The sequence below is a fragment of the Sardina pilchardus genome, chromosome 1 (assembly GCF_963854185.1).
Source record: "Sardina pilchardus chromosome 1, fSarPil1.1, whole genome shotgun sequence".
In the NCBI taxonomy this organism is placed as follows: Eukaryota; Metazoa; Chordata; class Actinopteri; order Clupeiformes; family Clupeidae; genus Sardina; species Sardina pilchardus.
In genome coordinates this window covers 4711616-4723193 of record NC_084994.1, presented here as the reverse complement: position 1 = coordinate 4723193, position 11578 = coordinate 4711616, and the positions used below count along the sequence as shown (strand labels likewise).

The following is an 11578-nucleotide window of genomic DNA, read 5'->3' as shown; positions in this document are numbered from 1 at the left end:
GTTAGAATTGGTCAGAGGGCGGTGATATTTCACGATTTGAGCTATAACTAAGCACATAACCCGCTCCCGACCAGGTTTGGTTGCGAGCATAAGATACCATGGTGATACAGCGACGCTAAAACAAATCCACTTTCGTATGACAGCATACCCTGGTTTTGAGCGCAACATACCTCGCTAAGCCACTAATCGAGCTTCGTAGGACACCCTACTGGTCATGAATGTTCAACTCTTTCCTCCCCATTCATTTATGCCTCTTGTAGTTATAGCTATACAGCATAAGCTGTATGAATGAAAATAACACTGCTGCCAGAATCCAGGTCTCACTCTTCCGCTCTCTTGGTCATCCCTCTAACTTAAAGGGACACTTCACCGATTAGCATTAAGCATGGTATCTTTAGAAAACCAGTCATGTTTTTGAATGGTCGTGCATCATTCCCTCAATTTGCCTTGAGATGGGAGAAATACGGATTTCAATGTTGGACTTCCTGCTTTCAATGATGTAAAAATCATCATTTTACATCATTGAAAGCAGGAAGTCCTATTTATGGGTTTCATTGAAATCCGTATTTCTCCCATCTCAAGGCAAACTGAGGGAATCATGCACAACCATTCAAAAACATGACTGGTTTTCTAAAGATACAAAGCTTAATGCTAATTGGTGAAGTGCCCCTTTAACGTCCATAGAGTGTGTGCACGGCTTGGTCAGCCCTCTATCTTAATGTCCATAGAGTGTGTGTACGGCTTGGTCAGCCCTCTATCTTAAAGGGATAATCCGGAGTGAAATGCACTTTAGATCAATTTTTCGGACTATTGGGAGTACATACGTTGAGTTGACACCAAAATCATGTCATTCGGATGTATTTTGAGAAAGTTTGAGCTCACGTTTTTAGCCAAAACTCATTAGCCTGGAAGTGATGCGGGCATGTCCTTTCGCCGCTACAAAACGCTATTTTTATACCTCTTCTACTGTTCCAAACAACACTACACTTACGTGGTAGTGAGTAGAGGGTCCCTAAAGCCAAACCGAAGTATCCCCACGTCTTTATGTGGTCGGATAGAGAGTCCAGAATAAATTTAATCGAGTCAGTACCTTTCCGGAAATGTCGCAGCTGCAGCTGACAACGCTTTAACAACACTTTATTAACATTTCCGGAAAGGTACGGACTCGATTAAATTCATTCTGGACTCTCTATCCGACCACATAAAGACGTGGGGATACTTCGGTTTGGCTTTAGGGATCCTCTAGTGTGTGTACGGCTTGGTCATTCCAGTCCAAATTCATAGCGCATATGTCTTGTGCTTTTGTGTGTATGCATGTACATGTGTATGTTAGTGTTTATAGAGCATACAGTATGTCTTGTGCTTTTGTGTGTATGTACATGTGTATGTTAGTGTTTATAGAGCATATGTCTTGTGCTTCTGTGTGTATGCATGTACATGTGTATGTTAGTGTGTTGAGGAGCATATGTCTTGTGCTTCTGTCTATATGCATGTACATGTGTATGTTAGCGTGTTTATAGAGCATATGTCTTGTGCTTCTGTGCATATTCCTTCCATCTATCTTGTTATGGCCTCGTCCCAAGCAATTTTGGTTTTAAAAAAACATACCATAGCACTATACAGTATTATTTAATCTAAAATCATAATGTCTTTCATTTGTCTGTGTTTCAAAATGAATGCCAGTTGAAGTTTGTGTTTCATTTTTGAATGTAACAGAATAAGCTGGCTGTTGACTTTGCAGAGCTTATAACAATGTGACTTTGCAGTGCTTTTCTAATTGACTACCAACAGTATACAAAAAGAGGGGAAACTGAAATTGACCGTTTATTATTTATATGTCAAATGTATGACACAACTTTGCATTGCATCAGCACTCTCCACATTGGTGTGCCTTTGAATTTTCTCTGTTTGCCACTAGGGGGACTCTGCAGCACTCTCCACACTGGCATGCCTTTGCAGTTTTCCCCACTAGGGACACTCTTCAGCACTCTCTACACTCTCTACACTGTCATGCCTTTGCAGTTTGCAGTTCTCCCCACTAGGGGCACTCTTCAACACTTTACCGTTCTCCCCTCTAGGGGCACTCTTCAGCACTCTCTACACTGCCATGCCTTTGCGTTTTGCAGTTCTCCCCACTAGGGGAAGTCTTCAGCACTCTCTACACTGCCATGCCTTTGCATTTTGCAGTTCTCCCCACTAGGGGCACTCTTCAGCACTCTCTACACTGGCATGCCTTTGCAGTTCTCCCCACTAGGGGCACTCTTCAGCACTCTCTACACTGGCATGCCTTTGCAGTTTGCAGTTCTCCACTAGGGGCACTCTTCAGAACTCTCTACACTGGCATGCCTTTGCAGTTTGCAGTTCTCCACTAGGGGCACTCTTCAGCACTCTCTACACTGCCTTTGCAGTTGCAGTTCTCCCCACTAGGGGCACTCTTCGACACTCTCTACACTGCCATGCCTTTGCAGTTTGCAGTTCTCCCCACAAGGGGGAGTCTTCAGCACTCTCTACACTGGCATGCCTTTGCAGTTTGCAGTTCTCCCCACAAGGGGGAGTCTTCAGCACTCTCTACACTGGCATGCCTTTGCAGTTTGCAGTTCTCCCCACTAGGGGCACTCTTCAGCACTCTCTACACTGGCATGCCTTTGCAGTTCTCCCCACTAGGGGCACTCTTCAGCACTCTCTACACTTGCATGCCTTTGCAGTTTGCAGTTCTCCACTAGGGGCACTCTTCAGAACTCTCTACACTGGCATGCCTTTGCAGTTTGCAGTTCTCCACTAGGGGCACTCTTCAGCACTCTCTACACTGCCTTTGCAGTTGCAGTTCTCCCCACTAGGGGCACTCTTCGACACTCTCTACACTGCCATGCCTTTGCAGTTTGCAGTTCTCCCCACAAGGGGGAGTCTTCAGCACTCTCTACACTGGCATGCCTTTGCAGTTTGCAGTTCTCCCCACAAGGGGGAGTCTTCAGCACTCTCTACACTGGCATGCATTTGTTTGCAGTTCTCCCCTTAAAGTGTTTCTTATGTACAGTACAAGGATGCAGCAACAGAAGACAAAAATAATCAAGACAAACCGACATGAGTATTCCAATGTGCTTCACATAAACCACAGGTTCTCAGTGCCCCTCTGGTGGTGTTCTAAATGTAGTTTCAATATTATGATTGAAACTTTATCACACTTTTTTTTTTTATTGGTGGTAGTGAGGTTACTTCCTACTGCAGAACACAAAAAGTTGCTAAGTTGTTAATCGCCTATAGAGGGCTGCACAGACAAGGACCATTTCTCATGTTATGAGGTAATGTGCCATGATCTGCCATCAAATCATTTTGGATAATAGGAAGTTATGTTAAGGTAATATAAGAGGTATATTGTCTTGACCCTTTAGCCACGTGTGGTCTCCCTCATGTTAAGTCACCAAAATATTTTCTATGGAGGATTATTTTCAGAAAGTCTCTGGTGTCACTGCTGCTGCTGGGATCCCCTAAGGGCATTATTCCATGTTGACCACTAGATGGCACAATCTCACACTCAGTTCGGATGGGGAAGTGAGATCGGACCAGTTGCTGATGTTATCACTCACGTGGCCTAACAACCAGTACGATTAGAGGTGAGATGCAATGCTGAAACTCAGATGAAATATAAAGATGCAATGAATTGCAGATTTTCTGTTTCTGATTTCAGTGCATGTGTGAGTTCGGTGTGTCTGTTCACTGTCTGTTCATGCCCGCAGCTTGGCTTTTCTTGTGACAAAAGGCACAAAAGGCATTTCCTGTTTATCTGTGATTCTCTAGGTCTTAGCTGCACCCACGGCTCTGGGTTGTGGCTCAGATCCAATTTGAATGCAGAAACCTATGAAGGTACATGTATATTTGGTGCAAAAGTCACGAGCACATTTAACTGCAGATTTCCCATGCCCACACTAAAGTCACAAATGTGTAACCGTAAATTTGAAGTTGTACATACTTTTTTATACCTATATATATAACACAAAACAGGGGCTACGGGTTCACAAATCCGTATTACAGGTACACAAATGCTATCCTGTGCATCACACCTTCCTGGCCTCATGCCCTCAAGACTTTTGCCCTCAATACACAATGAATGGAGCTGAAGTTGTGAAAGTTGTGCATAGTGCACAGGGAAATGTCAGTGTCTGATATGAGTTGGAAGTCAACCGTCACAATGTCTGAGTTTGCAGTCAACCAGCAAAACACAGAAAGGGGCTGGAATCTCTCTCTCTCTCTCTGCTAGTATGTTTGGTCTTGGCCAACTAGATCTGCTTCAGCTGATGCTGTACAAAGCTGCTGCTGTGGCTGTGGCTGCCATTGATCGTGTTAGTGTGCTTTTTGTCTTGAACAACTAGATCTGCTTCAGCTGATGCTGTACAAAGCTGCTGTTCTGGCTGCCATTGATCGTGTTAGTGTGCTTTTTGTCTTGAACAACTAGATCTGCTTCAGCTGATGCTGTCAGATGAACAGCAGTACATCAAAGCATGAGTGGACAGACCAGCCCCACTCTGTGGTCATGCTCACTCACACACTCACTTACTCACTCAAATACAAGCACACTCACTCACACATATATTTGATAGATTTGTATACAATTTCAACAACAGTGTCCAAATATCCAAAGATAAAAAAATATTACAATAATATATATACAGTATAAACAAATATATGTACAACAGATAGTGATAGGTATTATACAATGTCTTTTCCACTCCATATATGGTTTCATACATACCAAACAATAACAAATAGATACAACAGATTTCAGATGTTTATACAACTGGTATATTTGCACATGCTTGAGAGTGACTGAACCTCTTCACTCTTTGTGTGAGTGTGTGTGTGTGTGTGTGTGTGTGTGTGTGTGTGTGTGTGTGTGTGTGTGTGTGTGTGTGTATGCCATGTTCATGTCATGACCTTCTGGAGCCATCCAGTTCAGGGCCGTTCAGGGCCTCTTTCACACACACACACACACACACACACACACACACACACACACACACACACACACACACACACACACACACACACACACACACACATAAATACAAGCACACTCACTCACACATATATTTGATAGAATTGTATACAATTTCAATGTCCAAATATCCAAAGATAAAAAATATTACAATAATATATATACAGTATGAACAAATATCTTTACAACAGATAGTGATAGGTATTATACAATGTCTTTTCCACTCCATATATGGTTTCATACATACCAAACAATAACAAATAGATACAACAGATTTCAGATGTTTATACAACTGGTATATTTGCACATGCTTGAGAGTGACTGAACCTCTTCTCTCTTTGTGTGTGTGAGTGTGTGTGTGTGTGTGTGTGTGTGTGTGTGTGTGTGGACTGATCCTCTTGTGTGTGTGTGTGTGTGTGTGTGTGTGTGTGTGTGTGTGTGTGTGTGTCTGTGTGTGTGTGTGTGTGTGTGTGTGTGTGTATGTCATGTTCATGTCATGACCTCCTGGACCCATCCAGTTCAGGGCCGTTATGATCCTCTTCTCTGAGTATGTGTGCGTGTGTGTGTGTGTGTGTGTGTGTGTGTGTGTGTGTGTGTGTCCATCCAGTTCAGGGCTGTTCCTGAACTAATACCATCTGGAGGATAAAGGAGAAAAGATGATCATCAATCAGTGTCCATTAACTGGCCCACTATTATTGCCTATTGGATTTGTGTTCATACTGAAAAAAAATACATGTTAACCTAAAAAGTGTCAAAACTAGCAACAGAACAATTGCCCTACAAAGATCAATAGTATTCGGACTCTCATTTGTATACAATAAAAATTTGTTATTTTCATAACAACAGGAGGACAGACAGAAGGACAAATATAAAAGATAGACATGAATGACAAGAGGGACAGGGGGAGAGGTGTGGGCTTCTATTGACACAATCAAATAAACACGTGTAGCATACAGAGCTAGCATTTTCACACATGTGTAGCATACAGAGCTATCATTAACACATAGCATACAGAGCTATCATTAACACACATGTGTAGCATACAGAGCCATCATTAACACATAGCATACAGAGCTATCATTAACACATAGCATACAGAGCATCATTTTCAGAAGAAACAGAAGAAAAATACAAAAAAGAAGGAAAAAATAATGATGAGAAAATATGTCAGTCGGAAAAAGAAGATGATGTAGAGAGGCAGAGAGGGTCAGAAGATAGAGGGATAGAGAGAGGGAGAGAGAGGGAGGGAGGGAGAGAGAGAGGGAGGAAGGGAAGGAGGTAGGGAGAGGACTGAAAGATAGATTGATGAGTTAAAGGAAAGTGAAAGGACAAATAAGGAAATAACAGACATAACATGTTAGGGCTTGTGTTGAAAAGACCTGAATGAGATATTTACTCACTCTACATCCTCCAGTTTAGAATCCGTGTCGTTCAGTAGAGCAGAGAGCGGCTCTACAGCTGATTCACTCAGGTCATTGTATCTCAGGTCCAGCACTCGGAGACTTGAGGAGGGTGCGGTCAGGGCAGAGGCCAGACAGGAACAGCTCCTCTCCGTCAGATTACAGCCAATCAGCCTGAAACAGAATGACCAGAATATTAATCACACATCATCACTCGACTCTCTCTCACACACTCTCACACACACACACACACTCTCTCTCTCTCAGCCCAACACACGCCCTCACACACACTCACACAATCCCTCTCCCTGCTCCACACACTCAAACACTCCACCTCCCACAAAGTAGTGAGGGTTATGGGAGTAGATAGTACAACTGGTATCATCTTTCCCATAGAGTTCTGCTATTGTGGTTCTCTATTCATAGTTCTGATTATTGTAGTGTTCTATTCCCATAGAGTTATGCTATTGTACTTCCCATAGAGTTCTGCTATTGTGGTGTTCTATTCCCATAGAGTTCTGCTGTTGTGCTTCCCATAGAGTTCTGCTATTGTGGTGTTCTATTCCCATAGAGTTCTGCTATTGTGCTTCTCATAGAGTTCTGCTATTGTTGTTCCCATAGAGTTCTGCTATTGTGGTGTTCTATTCCCATAGAGTTCTGCTATTGTGGTTCCCATAGAGTTCTGCTATTGTGGTGTTCTATTCCCATAGAGTTCTGCTATTGTGGTTCCCATAGAGTTCTGCTATTGTGGTGTTCTATTCCCATAGAGTTCTGCTATTGTGCTTCCCATAGAGTTCTGCTATTGTTGTTCTCTGTTCCCATAGAGTTCTGCTATTGTGGTTCTTTATTCCCATAGAGTTCTGCTATTGTGGTTCTCTATTCCCATAGATTTCTGTTATTGTGGTTATCTATTCCAATACAGTTCTGTTATTGTGGTTCCCATAGAGTTCTGCTGATGTCTATGTACTATGGACTACTATGAACTACTTTCACCTCTGGTGATAACCAAACCAAACAAAATTAGGCAAATTCCTCAAAGTAAAAGGGCCTCCAATCAGGTTTTCCAAAATGGTCTACAGTAATCTATTATGTTGATCCTTACCATAGTTCCTCCAGTTTGCAGTTCTGCTGACAAAGTGCAGAACATAAAAGTTCCACTCCTGAGTCCAGCAGCTCATTGCCCTTCAGGTCGAGCAGTCTGAGACTTGAGGAGGGTGCGGTCAGAGCAGAGTCCAGATAGGAACAGCTGTTCTCTGTCAGCCTACAGCCATTCAGCCTGAAACAGAATTACATCTGAATATTCACCAATTTCTACTCTCTAACAAACAAATACACACACACACACACACACACACACACACACTTGACCACAACCACACCCTCTACAGCACTAAATACACACACACACACACACAAACACACAGACACAGACACACACAGACACACACACTCACTATCTTAGTAGTAAACACTCTCACCTAATGATACACCCCCCCCCCCCCGCCAACACACATACACACACTCCTCCATAAACTCCCAAAATGCGGCCCATCTCTCTCTATTTCTCTTTCTCTAATTTTATCATTTTCTCCCTCACTTTCACGTAGAGACACACACCCTCACCCACCTCTCATTACACACACACACAAGTCTCACACACACAAACTCCCCACAGGAAATGATGCTTACTTTAATTTCTCCAGCTTGCAGTTTTGATGACAAAGAGCAGAATCTAATAGTTCCACTCCTGAGTCCAGCAGCTCATTGCCACTCAGGTCCAGCAGTCTGAGACTTGAGAAGTCTGAGGTCAGGGCAGAGGCCAGATAGGAACAGCTCTTCTCTGTCAGATTACAGACAATCAGCCTGCAACAGAATTATACAACTCAATATCGATTGACCTGTCTCACAAACACAAGTACATACACACCTCCCCCCACCTCACACAAACTCAATTCAAGAAACGATTGCTTACTGAAGTTCCTCGAGTTTGCAATATTGATGACAAAGACCAGCACATAAAAGTTCCACTCCTGAGTCCAGCAGGTCATTCCCACTCAGGTCCAGCAGTCTGAGACTTGAGGAGTGTGAGGTCAGAGCAGAGGCCAGATAGGAACAGCTCTTCTCCGTCAGATTACAGCTATTCAGCCTTGAAGAGAAATGTGGATCTAAACATTAATCACTGATCCTCCTCCTCCTCTCTTTTGCTCTCTCTCTCTCTCTCTCTCTCTCTCTCTCTCTCTCTCTCTCTCTCTCTCTCTCAGACACACACACACACACACACACACACACACACACACACACACACACACACACACATACATAGACACAGAAACATTTTCTGTCTCATACACACTTGAAGTCTTCCAAGAAACTAACAATTGTTCCACTATTGAGTACAGTAGTGACTTCCAACGAGTGGCCAACCCCTTAAGCACAGACACACACAGACACACATAGACACACACACACACACACACACACACACACACACACACACACACACACACACACACACACACACACACACACACACACAATCCAGGACATGAAATTATGCTTACTGAAGTTCCTCAACTATGCAGTGTTGATAGCAAAGAGCAGCACATAAAAGTTCCACTCCTGAGTTCAGCAGGTCATTGCCACTCAGGTCCAGCAGTCTGAGACTTGAGGAGTGTGATGTCAGGGCAGAGGCCAGATAGGAACAGCTCTTCTCTGTCAGATTGCAGTCCCTCAGCCTGAAACAGAACAATAGATCTGAACACACGTAAACATTTGTCTTACGAAATATTTGTAAATGATCAAAGAACCTCTCTCTCCCTCTATCTCGCTCTCTCTTACACAGACACATACACACACACACACACACGCCTGCACACGCACGCACGCACGCACACGCACACACACACACACACACACACACACTCACACGCACAAGCACGCACGCACGCACGCACACACACACACACTCACACGCACAAACAGGGTGTTACTCACTGAGCTGATTCTGATGTTGTAACCACTGGCATCAGCTTCTGAAGAACATCATCTGGACTTAATATTTCAGTCTGATCTTTTTCTGGTGTCTTTAAGTACTTCTGCAGGTCAAACTCATCTAGCTGTTCTTCTGACATCTTAATCTCAAATCTCCCAGTCTTCCACTCTCCTGGTAACAGTGTGTCTACATACAGAATTCCTGAGCTCTTGTCAATGGTCTCCACTACAGCATGGTGGTTCAGCTCATTCAGACAGTAGAACAGGTTGATCCTTCTGGCTGAGCTACTCTGATCTCTGATCTTCTGTTTGACACACTGGACTGTTTGCGCTGAGCTATCTGATTGGCTACAGCCCTTTAAGAGTAGGTGCTTTAAGAGATTCTGATTGGACTCCAGTGAGAGGCCCAGAAGGAAGCGGAGGAAAAGGTCCAGGTGTCCATTCTTACTCTGTAAGGCCAGGTCCACTGCAGTCTTGTGTAGATCATGAAGTGTTGCAGCTGTGAACAGAGCAGAGAGCTGAGAGCTTTGCTGTTGGTCAGCCATGTTTCTCTGTCTGTTGCTGAAGCAGAGAAACACATACAGAGCTGCAAGAAACTCCTGGATACTCAGATGCACAAAGCTGAACACCTTCCCCTGGTACAGCCCAGCCTCCTCTCTGAAGATCTGAGTACACACTCCCGAGTACACCGATGCTTCTGTGACATCAATGCCACACTCTCTCAGGTCTTCCTCATAGAAGATCAGATTGCCCTTCTCCAGCTGTTGGAAGGCCAGTTTCCCCAGTTTGAAAATCACGTCTTCATCTCTTTCTTTTCTGTCTGTGAACTTTTTCATGTTTGTTTGGATGACCAGGAAGTGCGTGTACCATTGAGTCAGAGTCCTTGGCATTTCTACTCTCTCTGATTCCTCTAATACCTCTCTGATGCCGCTGATCTCTACCACAGTGGCTGAAATCCAGCAGAAGACCGGAATGTGGCACATGATGTAGAGGCTCCTGGATGACTTCAGGTGTGTGATGGTTTTGCTAGCAAGGTTCTCATCACTGATTCTCTTCCTGAAGTACTCATCTTTCTGTGGGTCATTGAATCCCCTAATTTCTGTCACCTGGTCCACACACTTACGAGGGATCCGATTGGCTGCTGCTGGTCGGGTGGTGATCCAGAGGAGAGCAGAAGGAAGTAGATTACCTTTGATGAGGTTTGTCAGCAGCACGTCCACTGAGGCTGGCTCTGTCACATCACAACACTCTGGGTGTGAGTGGAAATCTAGTGGAAGTCGACACTCATCCAGACCATCAAAGATGAACATGACTCTGTGCTCTGAACTGGTGAAGACTCTTGGACCATTGCACTCTGGAAAAAAATGCTGAATAAGACCAACCAGACTTATTTTTTCCTCCATCATGAGGTTCAGCTCCCGGAAAGGAAGAGGAAATATGAAGTGGATATCCTGATTGGCTGTTCCTCCGGCCCAGTCTACAATAAACTTCTGCACTGATACAGTTTTTCCAATGCCAGCCACTCCCTTTGTCAGCACTGTTCTGATGGGTTCGACTTGTCTGGATAAGGGTTTAAAGATGTCACTGCATTTGATGGGTGTGCCTCGTGCTGCTTCTCTCCAGGTTGCCCTCTCTATCTGTCTGACCTCATGTTCATCATTGACCTCTCCTCCTCCCCCCTCTGTGATGTAGAGGTCTGTGTAGATCTCATGGAGGAGTCTGGTGTCTCCATGCTGTGTGATTCCCTCAATCAGACACTGAAACATCTTCTGCAGGTGGGATTTGTGGATCTGCTGATATCTGTGTTTGAAAAAAAACATGATTAAAAACTAGATGATTTGCAGGATGTCCAAGTTGCCCAACCAAAACTTCACTCTCCAAAATCTTCACTGCACTGTAGCCAATTAACTGTCACGATAAGCTATCCATTTTCTGTATGATAAACACATTTTTATGTTGTACACAACACAAGTTTCTGCAGCATAATTATGCACTACAGAATGCAAATCTTTAATGTTTGTGCAGAACATAACATGCACACATGTAGCAATCAAAGAACTTGATAATTGCTATTTGTTTATCAACAAATAATATTAGCCAATTTACTAACTCAATGCTATCATATATTGAATCATATATAGAAAAAAAAAAAGCAACAAAAACAGAAAGGATGGAAGTTCATTTCCAGTCTCCTCTC

At 43.6% G+C, this 11578-nt stretch overlaps 1 protein-coding gene across 1 annotated transcript in view; it reads right to left on the bottom strand.

Annotated features, from left to right (window-relative positions):
- Nucleotides 1–4580: 4580 nt before the first annotated feature.
- LOC134081960 (NACHT, LRR and PYD domains-containing protein 3-like) overlaps nt 4581–11578 on the bottom strand; it is a 10748-nt gene continuing 3750 nt past the window's right edge. The window contains exons 6-12 of the mRNA XM_062537598.1: nt 9385–11181; nt 8952–9125; nt 8363–8536; nt 8080–8253; nt 7493–7666; nt 6391–6564; nt 4581–5625 (exon numbers count right to left, since the gene is read on the bottom strand). Coding sequence (XP_062393582.1) covers nt 5616–5625; nt 6391–6564; nt 7493–7666; nt 8080–8253; nt 8363–8536; nt 8952–9125; nt 9385–11181 — 2677 coding nt within the window. The 3' untranslated portion in view covers nt 4581–5615. The remainder of the gene's footprint in view (nt 5626–6390; nt 6565–7492; nt 7667–8079; nt 8254–8362; nt 8537–8951; nt 9126–9384; nt 11182–11578) is intronic.